The 15,777-nt window shown below is 37.4% G+C and overlaps 1 protein-coding gene across 8 annotated transcripts in view; it reads left to right on the top strand.

Annotated features, from left to right (window-relative positions):
- The window catches only part of CERS3 (ceramide synthase 3), a 110,478-nt gene that overhangs the window by 40,144 nt on the left and 54,557 nt on the right, over positions 1-15,777 (top strand). For 7 of the 8 annotated variants that reach the window (XR_005018744.1, XM_036843294.1, XM_036843296.1 and 4 more), the window contains exons 5-8: positions 5,854-5,911; positions 6,871-6,921; positions 10,554-10,646; positions 13,375-13,503. Coding sequence is in view for 7 of the 8 variants with exons in the window: in XM_036843294.1 (XP_036699189.1) it covers positions 5,854-5,911; positions 6,871-6,921; positions 10,554-10,646; positions 13,375-13,503 (331 nt within the window). In the remaining variant the exon portion in view is untranslated. The remainder of the gene's footprint in view (positions 1-5,853; positions 5,912-6,870; positions 6,922-10,553; positions 10,647-13,374; positions 13,504-15,777) is intronic. The other variant, XM_036843299.1, reaches the window with a different exon arrangement.

Raw genomic sequence — 15,777 nt, 5'->3', positions numbered from 1 at the left:
CTCCTTTTCTGATACTCTTTCTGCTCACTGTACTGCCCCTACCACCTAATGCTGACCTCTCAGAAGCAGGGGACCCTATATGTCAAGTAACTGGGTGAGAAGGACCCAACATTGGGAATCTAGCTGTCAGTGAGTCTGCTAAAAGTCAGCCACAGAGTTCAGGCTAGAGAAGGGAATTTCAAGTTGCTATTATCAATCAGTCAGGCAATGCAGAGGGTTGTATGGACCATCTTCTTGGTATGTGGCACTATCCTAGATCATACGGACTCATAGATATTAAGAGGGAAGTAAAAGTGGAAGGTATGGTCACTGGCCTAAAGCAGCTAATCAGGGAGATGAGACTATCACTTATGAAACCACAACATCTGTTGTTGTTCCATTCCCAATGGCACATGGGCCTGTATACCTGTGGTCTACGTCATGTTCAGATGTGCTCTGGGCATTCAGAGGAGATGGCATCAGCAGAGTTGGATACATTAGACAAAGGCTTTCTAGAGGTCAGGAATAAGCTGGACGTTGAGGGGAGGGATGGATCGGATTTCCATAAGAAAAGAAAGCATGGGGGCTTCCCTGGTGGCACAGTGGTTGAGGGTCTGCCTGCCAGTGCAGGGGACACGGGTTCGAGCCTTTGTCTGGGAGGATCCCACATGCCGCAGAGCAGCGGGGCCCATGCGCCACAGCTACTGAAACCTGCGCACCTGGGGCCCGTGCTCCACAACAGGGGAAGCCACCGCAATGAGGAGTAGCCCCCTCTCACCGCAGCTAGGGAGAGCCCGCATGCAGCAACGAAGACCCAACGCAGCCAAAATAAATAAAATAAAATAAATTAATTAAAAAAAAAAAGAAAGCATGATTTGAGGGCAGCATGTTTTAAGTAAAGCAAAGACAGGAAGCAGTACAATGTATTCAGGAGACAGGGGTGAACCCACAATTTTATAATTTAAGCTTTACATTATTCTTTAGCAATGTCACAAATGTCAGGGAACTGTTAAAAGTTATTATGGATCAAATAAATAGGCTAAAGCAAACTACCAAGCTGTTTAATTGTATAGAGACTGCACTTTATTCCCTAGCTATGGGATGTGCTACAGGAATCATATCAAGAGACACCTAGCCCCAGGCATTTTGGAAATCTCAAGAAACTTATTCTCCAACACAGAACTCTTACAAATTACTCTCCAACAGGTAGACACTTCTCCATATCAGGATGGATTAGTCTCTGAACACCTTAAGTTCAGTGTATTATTTCCTTGGTTACTTTCTTTAAGGATGACCCCTAAGCCCTGTTTCACAGAATTCAGGATTTTAATCCATAGTGACTCCTTTATTTTTAAATCAAATTCCATATTAGCAGATCACTTTTCTTTTTAAAATAAGCATTTCCATTTAGCAATGAAAAGTTTAATAAAAACACTGAGTAATTTCTAAGTATCTGTTGTATATAAGCAGTGGCGCCCCCCGGTGCTGGAGAGAGGCGCTCTCCTTCCGCTGGGTGGACTGCCGCTTGCCCAGCTGGCCCTCGGGCAGGTCCACTGCCTGCTCCATCCAGTTCCCCCACCGTTGAGCCCCATGTCCGTCCTGTCAGCGTCTCTCATGTCGCCCGAGTTCACTCTATCCAGATCCTCCCTGATCTCACCTGGCAGTCTCATCTTTCAACATCACCATCTGAGTCTAACCAGTCAATTTCTGGGTTTTTTTCCAAGAGTTTTTTTTTTTTCTTTCCCCTTACAATTATGTTTGTGTCAGCCATTCCTGGAAAAAAAAAAAAGGACATTTTACTGCCTTAGGTTCATTTGAAGCAAGGAAGATAACATTGACAAGAACATCATCATTCAGCTCATGGTTAGTGAAGTGCAGCAGCTCCCAAGCTTTTTGATTTCAGGACCCCTTTGTTCTCTTAAAAACTATTACAGAAAGAAGTTATACAGATTGCCAACAAACACATGAAAAGATGCTCAACATCACTAATCATTAGAGAAATGCAAATCAAAACTACAATGAGGTGTCACCTCACACCAGTCAGAATGGCCATCATCAAAAAATCTACAAACAATAAATGCTGGAGAGGGCGTGGAGAAAAGGGAACCCTCTTGCACTGTTGGTGGGAATGTAAATTGATACAGCCACTATGGAGAACAGTATGGAGATTCCTTAAAAAACTAAAAATAGAACTACCATACGACCCAGCAATCCCACTACTGGGCATATACCCTGAGAAAACCATAATTCAAAAAGAGTCATGTACCACAATGTTCATTGCAGCTCTATTTATAATAGCCAAGACATGGAAGCAACCTAAGTGTCCATCGACAGATGAATGGATAAAGAAGATGTGGCACATATATACAATGGAATATTACTCAGCCATGAAAAGAAATGAAATTGAGTTATTTGTAGTGAGGTGGAAGGACCTAGAGTCTGTCATACAGAGTGAAGTAAGTCAGAAAGAGAAAAACAAATACCGTATGCTAACACATATATATGGAATCTAAAAAAAAAAAAATTGGTTCTGAAAAACCTAGGGGCAGGACAGGAATAAAGACGCAGACGTAGAGAATGGACTTGAGGACACGGGGAGGGGGACAGAGTGAGAGAGTGGCATTGACATATATACACTACCAAGTGTAAAATAGATAGCTAGTGGGAAGCAGCCGCATAGCACAGGGAGATCAGCTCGGTGCTTTGTGACCACCTAGAGGGGTGGGCTAGGGAGGTTGGGAGGGAGACACAGAGGGACGAGATATGGGGATGTAAGTATATGTATAGCTGATTCACTTTGTTATAAAGCAGAAACTAACACACCATTGTAAAGCAATTATATTCCAATAAAGATGTTAAAAAAAATACAGGATGCCCAGGTGAAGATGAATTTCAGATAAGTAACAATTTTTTTAGTATAAGCAGGTGCCAATATTCATTGTTTATCTGAAAAATTAAAATTTAACTGTGCACCCTGTATTTTAACATTTTAACTGGCACCTCTAGCCTTCACCATCAACTAGGAAAATATCTTGGGGATTTTGGTGAACTTCACTGATCCCTGAAATAAACAAGGTTAATGACAGAAAAAAAAAAAGCTATTACAGACCCCAAAGAGCATCTGCTTGTGTGTGTTATACCTACTGATATTTACTGTACTAGAAATTAGAACTGAAACATTTATAAAGCATTAGACTACACAAGCACATATGTCATCAGCTCTCAGAGCAACAATACCATCACAGGACATGTAGCCTCTGGGAAGCACCACTTCACACTTGAGAGGGAATGAGAGTGAAAAAGGCAAATAACATTTCAGTATTATTATGAAAGTATTTTGATGTCAGGGATCCCTGACTTTGAGAACCCCTGACATAGACCTGATAGGACTGGTCCAGGAGGATGTGAAACTTGGATTTTACTCTTGCATCTGGTTGTTACTGTACAGCCTTGGGTGAGTTATGTGATCTCTCTCAACATCAGCATCCTTTAGTATTCATCTTATCTACCTTTTAGGGTTGTTGTGAGAACCAAGCAACAATACATAAAAGGGGCTAATTATAGTACCTACCTCTTAAGCTTGTTTTGAGGAAGAAAATGTGACATCACACAAGTGTGCTTAGCATAGTGCCTGGCACAGTGTCAAGAGGTCAATACATTTTTGAGAAACAAATAATATGAGATATGCCACCTAGACTTATGGCTTCCTTTGGGGCTGGCAGGTCTCATCATCTGTTTTTTGTGCTTCTCGTTTGGCCAGAGTAATCAAGGACCAAGGAAATGCTCTCTACATCTAAGCGTGGGGCTTTGCTGGACCAACAGTAAATAAAACAAGTGGGAACAGGTCTCAACCGGCTCATTTTTATGGTTCAACTTTCTGAGTAATTGAACCCTACTTTTTTCCCTGATCAAAACAAGCCATAAAGAAAAACTGTCATGTAGCTTAGAGACAGTGACATTGTTCAGGAAACGCCACTGGATTCAGGATCCAAAGACCTACATTTCCGCCTCGGCTGTGTCATTGCTTAGCTGGGTGAGCTGGGGGACGGCCTAGCCTTTATGAGCCTGGCTTCTCATCTACCAAGTGGGGATAGGCCGATATTCCTCTTTCTTTTTTATCTCACAGGTGTGTTGAGTAGAGCACTATAGGCATTACACAAATGTAAGGAACAAATATTATTTTTAATATTGTTGCTTCAGCAATCATTAGATAAAATAGCACTAATTTTTTTTAAAACCTTTTCATTTTGCCAAGTAGTAAACATATACAAAAGTAGAAAGACTAGTTAAATGAGCTGTGTATGCTATGATTTCATCACCAACTTTAGTAATTATCAACTCAGGGCCATCCTATGTTATTTCTGCCCTCGTCTACTTCTCTCCCCTACCACAGATTGTTTTTTTTGTATGTGGGTAATAATTTTCTTTCAGTTTTATTGTGATATATTTGACATACAGCACTGTATAAATTTAAGATGTACAGTGTAATAACTTATGAATGTTGTGAAATGATTACCACAATAAGTTTAGTTAACGTCCATCATCTCATATAGATACATAAAGGAAGAAGAAAAAAAAATTTTCCTTGTGATGAGAACTTTTAGGACCTACTTGCTTAGCAACTCTCAAATATACCATACAGCAGTGTTAATATAGTCATCATGTTATACATTACATTTCCAGTACTAATTTATAACAAGAAGTTTGTAACTTTTGATGACTTTCATCCAATTATTATTGAAGATCACTTTTGAAGCAAATACCAGATATCAAATGATTTCATTTGTAAGTATTTTAGTATGTATCTCTAAATGATAAGAACTATTTTAGATATTATCATACCTTAAAAATTTATTTAATAACAACAAATATTCAATCAGTGTTCGGATTTCCTTGATTGTCTTAATTTTCTTTGCAGTTTATTTGAATCAGGATCTAAATAAGACCTGTGCATTACAATTGGTCTTTTAAGTCCCTTAATCTACTGTATAGGTCTTTCTCCATATATGAGAAAAAAATATTCTTTCAAAATCTGCTTTTCAGAGACATGACTAAAGTCTAGCGACATAGAAACCTTTTCACTGGGAATTAAATTGGGATGAAATGAGTACTTAGATAATACTAATATCAAACCATCGTTTATCATGTGTCAGGAACTAGGCTAGGCATATTAATAATAACAATAGGGGCTTCCTTGGCGGCGCAGTGGTTGAGAATCTGCCTGCCGATGCAGGGGACATGGGTTCGAGCCCTGGTTTGGGAGGATCCCACATGCCGCGGAGCAACTAGGCCCGTGAGCCACAATTGCTGAGCCTGCGCGTCTGGACCCTGTGCTGCGCAACAAGAGAGGCCGCGATAGTGAGAGGCCCGCGCACCGCGATGAAGAGTGGACCCCACTTGCCGCAACTAGAGAAAGCCCTCGCACAGAAACGAAGACCCAACACAGTCATAAACAAACAAATAAATAAATAATTAATTAAAATATATCATTAAAAAAAAGAGTAAAATAATATTTTTTAAAAATAATAAAATACTTGCATTGCAAGAAACTTAAAAAAAAATAATAACAAGAGCTATGATTTATTGTTGCTTAGTTTATACCAGCCACTATGATCAATATTTTTCATAAGTTATCTTTGATTCTTTTTACATTTTGAGGTAAGTTTTGTTATTCCCATTTTACTGATGAAGAAATTAAGGCTCTATGAGTTAAGTTACTTATCTGAACTTATAGCCATCCAACGAGTGGCAGAATCAGGATATCAACTTAGATTTTTCTGATTCCAGAATGTGCATTCTTTCCAAACTGTTATAGCAAGTGTTTTTCTCCTCAGTTGTCAGTCACCTTAACAAGACTTTTCTTTCTTTTGGCAGCTGGCGATTTACATTTTACTTAATGATTACCATTGCTGGAATTGCCTTTCTTTATGATGTAAGTTGTCTTTCTGATACCTTTGATTGGAATTTGTCTTTAATTTTCAAAATTCCTGCCTGTGAATTCCTTGGGATATAATACTTTCAATAAGGTAACCAGCTTTTAAACCTCTACTCACTCTAATACCTAGAGAAGTAGCAACTCCTCAGTCTGTCTTTCAAAGCTTTTGTGAAGCTTTGCATTTGTAATGTTAGTTTTTAAACCTAATATCTCCCTATTTCCACTCTTGCAACCCACACACCAACTAAACTGGACCACTGACAATCCACTGAATATACCTGGTACATCCCCACTTTAGGATCTTAGCACATATTATCCCCTTTGCCAGAAATGTCTTGCCCTTCCCCCTCTATCTCTGCCCATCAAATTCCATCTAGTTCCATATCAAAGGCCACTTGTTTATGAAGACTTTCATTTCTTTCCCATTAGAAATCAAATCTGTCCTTACCATATTCTCTTTGCATTGTCTGTTTAAATAATTATTAAATAATTACCTTATTAAGTGATGTATAAACTTAATAGTAAATTGTTAAACAGAAAAAAAAAAGATAGCTAGCTTTTAGAGATGTCTCTAAAGATTCTTTCAAGATTTCTCTTAAGATATTTTATTGCTACGGATGTTTCAAGATATTTTTATTGCTATAGAAGCAGTAATCTAATTGGTTCAGAAGTAATTTCATTAGAAGAGGCACTTGTTTGAAATAAGTAATTTCCTTTGTGACACAGGACTATTATTGGTCCCAGATTCACTAGAAGTCGTGCATGTCACAGGGGTGTTGTATAGGAACAAGTAGAAACACCTGTGGAGGGAGAGAGGTGCAGCTGGAGCAGCAGGAATGTGATAAAAGTGCATCTTACTGTGCATGTTTCCTCCCTATCAGTGACATAAGGAAGGGCTTATGTCTCTGCTGAAATCAGCCTTTGACAAAGTTTCTCTTGGTTCCTTGTTTTTCCAGAAACCTTGGGTATATGACCTTTGGGAGGTTTGGAATGGCTATCCTAGACAGGTAAGTCACACTGATGTAGTCCCTTCCCTTCTCAGCAGCTTGTCCCCTGATTTAGGTCTGAGTCCCATCCTGCTCTCCGTCCACTTCAGTGAAGTCCTTGGCTCTTTCTATACTGGAGCTTACTTACCCTTGTTCCTTATTTACCCATCACTTGTCTCATTCCTTTTCTTTGTTCATGGTTAATGTAATTATGTATTTGAGTTTAAATTTACCATCTTAGTATTTATTTTCTACTTGTACCACCTGATACATTTCATTTATTGTACTCTTTTCTTACTTTTTCATGGGACAGTGAAGTTTTTAAAAATTTATTATTCTGTTTCTTCCCTTATATTAGCTTTTCAGTTATGCATGTTTTTATTCTTTTAGTCATTATCCTAGAGATTACCATATGCATCCTTCAATTATCAGAGTCTAATGTAAATTAGTGCTCTTACCTCTTTCCAGTCACTGAAAGATCATCAGACTACTCCTATCCCCTCCTTCAAATATTTAAAACCCTACAAGTCACTACAATAATTGATTTGTAAATCAGTCAAATTGCCCTTTCCGTGCTGTTCCTTGGCATCTTGCATTTCCATGCTTCCATCTGGGATTATTATCCTTCTGGCTGCAGAATCCCCTTTGGTTTGCTTGTCTGGAAATGTTATCATTTTACCCTATATTTTTAAAGGATATTTTTGCTGGGCATAGAATTCTAGGTTAGTAGTTATTTTCCTTAAGCACTTTAAAGAAGTCATTCCATTGTCTTCTGGATCCCCTCAGTTTCTTTAAGAATTCAGTTATCCATTTTTTTTTGCTTCTTCAAATGGTGTCCTTTTTCTCTGATTTTAATATTTTGTATTTGTCTTTCAGCAATTTTAATATGATATGTATAAATGTGGTCTTCTGTGAATTTATCCTGCTTATTGTCCATAGTACTTCTTGAATCTGTGGCTTGATGTCTTAAGTCCATTTTGGAAAATTCTTAGCCATTGCTTCTGTTCCTTTCTCTCTCTCCTCTCTTTCTGGAATTCCAATTACAAGTGTGCTAATACGTTAGACCTTTATGCTAGGTCCTGAAGCTCTCTTATGCTTTCCCTAATATTTTCCAACCTCTTGCCTTACTGCTTCAGTCTATAGGGACACAGTTCTCCACAGACCTCTTGCATTTCTGCATGTCATATGAAGTGATACACGGACTGACTTTTATTCTGTACTGTCTTTCCAAGGATGTTTGTATGGCAAGCAACCTTGGAAGATAGAGGTAATGTCTCCTCTGAAGCAATTGGTATGCATGTCACTGTCCATTATAAAGATTTAGGTTCCCTAGCTCAGGGTTCCTCTCTGGTAGCAAAACCCACTGCATGTGCAGATGTCACCTGACCCTCTTTGTTTAGCCATGGGAATTGGGGTGGGATAACTGGCCCAAATACTGATATTCTGGCAACTGTATTCGTGTGAATAATAAGCTATCCTTTATCTCTGACCCAGGAGTCTCATATCTTCTATCAGCATTCATGAAACTATGGCAAGCTAACTTGCAAGTAGGGTAAAATCTCAGACCCTTCACAGTTCTGGACATTTTCTACTTTCATATCCTCCAGTTCACTAGTGCTTTTTTCAGCAGTGTCTAATCTGCTCTTAAACACATCTTTTGAGTTCTCAATTTTAGTTATGGTATTTTTCATTTCTCAAATTTTCACTTAATTCTTTTTTTATGGATTCCAGTTCTCTACTGAAAATTCCCACTAATTTTTAAAAACAACTTTAAATATGTGGTTAGTTTTTAAAGTTATTTTAAAGTCAGAGTCTGATAAATCCAATATCTTGCTCACCTGTGGGTCTATTTTCTTTCTTATTCCTGTCTCCTTATGCTTGATAACATTTGATTGAATGATAGACATTGCATATGAAAAATAATGCTTAGAAATGGTATTATCTACCTCCTGAGAGGACTTACTTTCACTTCTGTTAAGCAGTTAGAGTAGAGACAGATCACCTTAAATTTTATCTGTGATTGATGGATTTAATTTGGACTCCAGTCTTTGTGAGGGCAGATGTATTTACAACTTGCCTGTATTCCTAGGGTATTCTCTTACAGTGGTTTTAAATAAAAGATTATAGTATTTACCAGGACTTCTTTTCCCTTGCTGGCCCTGAATACCAGTTTACTTCCTAGCACTATGAGATTGCCAAAAGTCCTACTTAACTACTGCTTCTTAGTCTCTGGGCTCTATACTGCTTATAAATGCAGACTTTATGCTATACACTGGTGTGGTTTTCTTTGAAATTATCCTGCGTAGGGTCTGTAGTACTTCTTGAATTAAGGATGCACTTGAAATAAAGGATTTCATTTAATGCATTTTTCTTCTCTTTGAAATCTTGGCTCCACAGGTTCTGGATGCCTTGGTTGTTCTCCAATGCCTTCAAACAGATATTTTTTCTGTACTTTATCCATATTTTTAAGTAGTTCTCACTAGGAGGGTTAGTCTCATACAGGCTTGTTTGTCATAGAAGAAAGCAGAAACTCTTATTCTTTCTTGGCCTTATCAAGGATGATGAGTTGACCAGAAAATTATTCCATTTAATGTGTTAGCTTTACTCTTCACTTCTCAGGTGTGTCAGTTATATGCTGGTGTATAATAAATCATCACCAAAACTTAGTGCCTTAAAACAATAACCATTTATTTGCTTATGATATGGATTAGCAATTTTGGCTAGGCTCAGCTGAGCAGTTCTGCTCCATGTGGTGTTAGCTGAGTTCATTCATGCATTTTCAGTTAGTTGACAGGCTGGCTAGAGCATATCACATGTCCCTGGTGCCCTCATTTGTATTTTTGTCAGTGGACACCTTGATGCTCTACTTTGTGACCTCCAGAAGGATAGCTCAGGTTTCTTACATGGTGCTTATGAGGTCTCTGATTGCATCATAGTTGCTATGTCCCCTTGACCAAAGGCCAAGATTCAAAGGCCTCCTGGTGATGTTAGAGGAGACTGTACCAGGGCATGAATATGAGAAGGTGAGATTCATTGAGGGCATTAATGTTACAACCCATCACACCAAATAATATAGTGTCTCAGCTTAGCTAAAACAAGCACACCACCCCTCCTACTTTAAAGAAAATTCTAGCTATGGAAATTTCATTGTTTTTTTCAGGAGACATTTTTAGAGTACTTAAATAATTGTATATATTTTATTACTGTCCCATTTGAGAATGGGCCAATTTGGATCACCATCTTGTCACTACAAAAGAGGTTAGGACATCAGATTTGAGTAGTATTCAAGAAACATAAAACAAGGTATTTTGTGGGACAAGCAGAACAGCTTTTCCATTGTTCTTAAGTAAAGATTTTTAAATTATTTTTCTAATTTAACTCTCAATCAACTAAAAGAATGCTTTTACACCTGTTGTAGTTTTATTAAATTTTAAACAAAACATTTAACTTGACTCTGGAATTCTTGTCTCTCTTTTTAGAAACAAAATGCCTCAAAATATTGTCTCTGATTTCTTCTCAGAAGTTGAAATGTAAAACATTATTATTTGGGAGAATTTTGTGGAATATAAATAGGTATAAGCAATAGTTTTAATCCTTAAAATGAGTTGTTTATATGGTGACATTAAAGTAGTGAATACTCTTGTTTTCCTCAGCCCTTGCTGCCATCTCAGTACTGGTACTACATTTTGGAGATGAGTTTTTATTGGTCTCTCTTATTTAGCCTTGGCTCTGATATCAAGAGGAAGGTAAGTGTCTTATTTACAAAACTACTTTATCCATTTTTTTCAAAAGTTTTTATCCCCCTGCCCCAAATCCTAATCTTTAAATCATATTTTTATATATGTTCAGTTCCAGTTCATAACTTTTTTGCTTTTATAACACAAAGAATAGTGCAAATATGCTCATACTTTGGTGCCTTGGTAAGTATTTGTAGTGAAACATTATAGAAACTTTAACTTTGAAGCTCTACACTTGTTCAATAAGAAAAGAACTCTCCTTTATGATGTCTGCTTCTTTCTTTTGGTTTGAGAATTTAGTATTCTTCAGTGCAAAGAAGAAAAGTGCTAGTAGTTTTAATTCTACAGCCACGTCCTTTAGTTGATTACAGACCACTTTATATAATTCTTTTGATGTATTCAGTGACTTTGAAAACATTTTTTCCTTAATTCATCCAAGATCCTTGTTAGAAAACATTGCTTCAAGCACTATTAGCTTTGCTTTATTTGCAGGGAAACTAAGTCACAGGCATGCTAAATGCATCCTCTGAGGTCACAAAGTGTGGTATTTTAGGAACTGTTTGGTTGGTACTGATTCCTATTTGCTGGTACAGAAAATTGTATTAGACTCTCAGAGCAGTCACGGATTTCCTCATATACGTTAGCAGTACAGATCAAATGACAAATACTCTTGGCATGTACTTTATATGCTACGCTCTATATGAAAGATTGGTTTGTAGCAAAGTTTGGGTGATAAATAAAATTAAGTTGAATTCAGTATTAAGGAGATAAAACCAAGTTGGCTTGACTAAATGATGTTTGAGTGAGCGATGGTGCACAGTCTATCACTAAGGGGCCCAGTCAGCTGCTCAACTGGAGATCTGAAAAGAAACTTACAGAATAAACCATAAGAACATACTGTGAAAAAATCTGATTGAAATGATTTCCTTTTTCATAAAACTTAATAACAGCTATAGTTTAACTGTTATTAACTTAATTTAGGCTAAGAATATGTCAAAATTTAATTGATTGAGTCATTTTCTCAAGGGATAGAATTGAAAATAATCATTATTTAGAAGGTCTTCATAGGTATACTCAGGTAGGTTGATCCTGTAATGATCCTATCTTTTTCCCACTTTTGATCCTTTTATTTTTTTCAGTAGTTGCTTTCTCTTTATTATTTACAGGTGCATTGGACACCTTTTCAAAAATTAAATGTAGATATATGTCATATATTTGTAAATACACATCTTCAGAGACATAAAATTATTAGGAATTGGGTAAAGCACAGGCTCTGGAGTCAAATTGACGAAGTTTGGATCCCTGACTTCACCACTCATTAACATCTTGAGCTAGTTGGTTACATTTGCTAAGCTAGATCTGTCTCCTCATATATAGAGTAGAGCTAAAAATAGTTCTTATCTCCTCCAGTTGTTGTGAGGATTAAATAAGTTAATTCATACAAAGCACTTTCTGGTGTATAGTAAGTACTTAATAAATTAGGCTGTTATTATTATCATGTTTATTCTTTTACTTTGGCTACAAGGAAACTGAAGTCTTTAAGTTTTTTTAAACATTTTAATCAGGATAGTCACAGACCATAAAATTCATCTATTTAAAGTGCATAATGCAATGGTTTTGAGTATATTTGCAGAATTCTGCAGTCATCACCACAGTCAATTCTATTTCCATCACCTCAAATAGAAATCCTGTACCCTTTAGCAGTCACTCCGCATTTCTTCTAACCTCCACAGCCCCACGCAACCACTATCTCTACTTTCTGCCTCTATGCATTTGCCTCTTTCGGATATTTCATATAAATGGAATCATACAATATATGTTTTTTTGTATCTGGCTTCTTTCACTTAGCATAATGATTCATTCATGTTGTAGCATGCATCAGTAATTCATTCCTTTTTATTAATGAATAATATTCTATTATATGGATATACTACATTTTGTTTATCCATTTATCAATTGATGGATATTTGGGTTGTTTCTACCTTTTTGGCTATTATGAATAATGCTACTATGAACATTGATGTGCAAATTTTTGCATGAACATATATTTTTATTTCTCTCATGTATATACCTAGGGGTGGAATTGCTAGACTATATAGTAGTCCTATGTATAACCTTTGGGGGAATTGTTAGACTCGAACAAAGCAGCCATGCCATTTTACATTCCTACCAGCAATGTATAAGGGTTCCAACTTCTCCACATCCTAGACAACACTTGTTATTGTTTGTCTTTTTTATTATAGCTATCCTGGTGGGTGTGAAGTATTTTGCTACTGCAGTTATTCCACTTTCATTTGTTCCTTATTTCATATGCAGTAACTCTTATTTTAATAGTTGTGTAGTTTTATTATATCTGTCTTGGAATTAGGCAGGGAATTAACAATAAATGTAAATGTACACAGGAATATGCTTGTGTGTGTATGTATGTCTTGTGTGTGTGTGTGTGTGTGTGTGTGTGTACATATATCCAGTGTAGGGCAGTGGGAAGAACAGCAGATATTAGGACTTAGATGACAACGGTTCAATGCTATCTCAATGTTAAATGACTTAATCAATGAGGATAACTCTTGTTCTATCTCCCTCACAAGGACTGTGCTTAAGAATAAAAGTGAAAGCATTTTACACAGTTCAAAATATGCAGATGTAAGTTGTTAGTTTTAAAATTATTATTATCTCTTCCAGTGATTGAGAAATAACTGCATTTGCTTAATGGTTTCCATTTCCCCTCATTATATAGGATTTTCTAGCTCATGTCATCCACCACCTGGCTGCTGTTAGTTTGATGAGCTTCTCTTGGTGTGCTAATTATATTCGCAGTGGGACCCTCGTGATGATTTTACACGATGTGGCCGACATTTGGCTGGAGGTAAACGTTTGCCATTAAAAAACTAATAACAATACCATGTCCTGGGTTAACTGTGACTCCTCACAGGAAGAATTGTCTGTGAGTGATTTAGCAGAGCTCTCTGTCCTGAAAACACCCAAAGTCTGCAGATGTCTCTAGGTCCCCAGATCTTTCAAGTTCAAAGAAAGGAAAGCTTTCAGTTTTTATTTTCTAACCTTCTTTCTCCATGGTACTCGAGAGAGAGGTTAATTTGTGGGATTCCACTTATGCAAGTTGCATGCAGATATTAGCTTAGGAAGTAAGCTGAGGTATCTGAAGAGGAATGAACTCTAAGCTTTTAAACGGAAAACTTGGACTATGACATTGTAGATTTTTAAAGTTGGTCGGCACCGTATATTCACTTAAGCAAAGCTAAATACACACTGAATGCTTGCACCTCCCTGCGTGGACCCTCCTCCAGCTTTAAGGAATGAAAGCCGATGTTTATTTAAATGACATTTATTTTCTAAGGAAGGAATGTTTCAGAGCAGGGGACATTAAAACAAGAGTCTTCCTAATCCCAAACCACACAAAATATAAGGAACAATGCAAAATTCGGATTGTTTTCTCTACATGTTTCTGATGTGCTTTGGTTCCTGTTTACCCTGAGGCAGTGGGTCCTGCTGTACTTAGAGCCATTGTTCATCATTTAAATATACTCATTTATAATGAAGCCGGGGGAAATAATGCTAACCTATTTGCATTCAGGATTGCCTCTTCAAGGGCTAATAACTGAATGTAAGTTGATATGGAAGAAATTTAATTTAATTTAATAAGATCTTGTTCTTCTAGATCAGGGTTCAGCAAACTTTTTGGTAAAGAGCCAGGTAGTAAATCTAGCTTTGTGGGCCTCATAGGATCTCTTGTCACATATTTTTCTTTTTTGTTGTTTTTTCTTTTCTCTTGTACCCCTTTAAAAATGTGAAAACTATTCTTATCCTTCTTAACTCAAGGGCTGACCAGCTTTAGCCCATAGGCTGAACTGTAATTTGCCAAACCCTGTTCTAGATATAACCAGAAGTCATTTGAAGCCATTTCAAAGCAACTGGCTGTTGTTAAAACATTAGCTGTGTACAGAATTGTATTTCTTGTATGTAATCGTAATTAGACATGTAAATACCATTCTAACATCAAGATTATTATATGTGCTTCAGGGCAACACATGGCTTAGGAAGGATTGTGCCAGTTTTTCCGTGTGTTGCTCTCTGAATGTAGCCATCTCTGCTATAATTACCTCCTGCTCTGATCATATCTCAGAAACCCTGCCTGAAAATTAAGACCAAATTGGCCATGAGTTAAAAATTTTATGCTACTCTATTCTTCTAACCCTCTAGTTCAATTGCCTTTGGTGTGTGTCCACCGTAAAAACAGCTTCATTGTGTTACTAAAAGGGAGAGTTAGGTGTTGGGACTGGGAATGAGCACCGTGTTATCCCTGTCTACCCTGCCATTGACATGACATAGCTCCCTAGGTGACCTGGACAAATCACTTAATGGTTTGTTTCTATCCTCAGCTGTAGCATGAGAAGTCATATCTACCTCTTAGGGTATATTGTGCAGTTTAGCTCACTATCGTTTGAAAATGTTCTGAGGTCCTTAGGTAAAAAACAGAAGAAAAATGAAATGTCAAACTCAGTTCCCTACATGGGTAAACTATGAGAACAGCTTCATGTTGTTAATGATCATCAATAATTCTTGATTCACAAGTCATGATCTAACTTGAGGTTCGGTGAGTGAGGCCACTACCCTCCATCAGCTGGTGGTAGAAACAACATTGAATAGTGGCGTGGGGCCGATTTTTTATATTCTCCAGAAGTGCCTATTCCATAGCTTCCTCAAGTAGTTTGTTTTAGTGTTTGTCCTCTCAGTCAAGTTCTAATTGAACCCAGACATGGTACAACTTTTACCCCTGTTTAGACCTTCCTAAAGATGGAGACTATTAATCTTTCATGTTCCTTAAGACAGTTGTTGGGTCATTTCTTAGTTCTTTCTTTGCAAGGAAGAACAGCCTCAACATCTACAATTTTTACTCATAAGCAACCTTGTGCCTTCTTCATGCATCTTCATGATCTTCTCTAGTTTTCTGCATGTTAAGTTTGGATCCAGGACCCAACACTTTAACAGTATCTTGACTGATACTTAGCAAAGGAGAGGGGTTTCTCTCTGATATCCATCTTTGCACAGCCCAGAATAGGCCACGTGTGCATTTGCCCAAAGGAGTGCTACTTTGCTATCACAAGTGGGGGCAAAGTAGCAC

This window comes from Balaenoptera musculus, chromosome 2 (genome assembly GCF_009873245.2).
Source record: "Balaenoptera musculus isolate JJ_BM4_2016_0621 chromosome 2, mBalMus1.pri.v3, whole genome shotgun sequence".
NCBI classification, from domain to species: Eukaryota; Metazoa; Chordata; class Mammalia; order Artiodactyla; family Balaenopteridae; genus Balaenoptera; species Balaenoptera musculus.
Note: the sequence above shows the minus strand (reverse complement) of the source record. Positions and strands in the feature narration are given on the sequence as shown.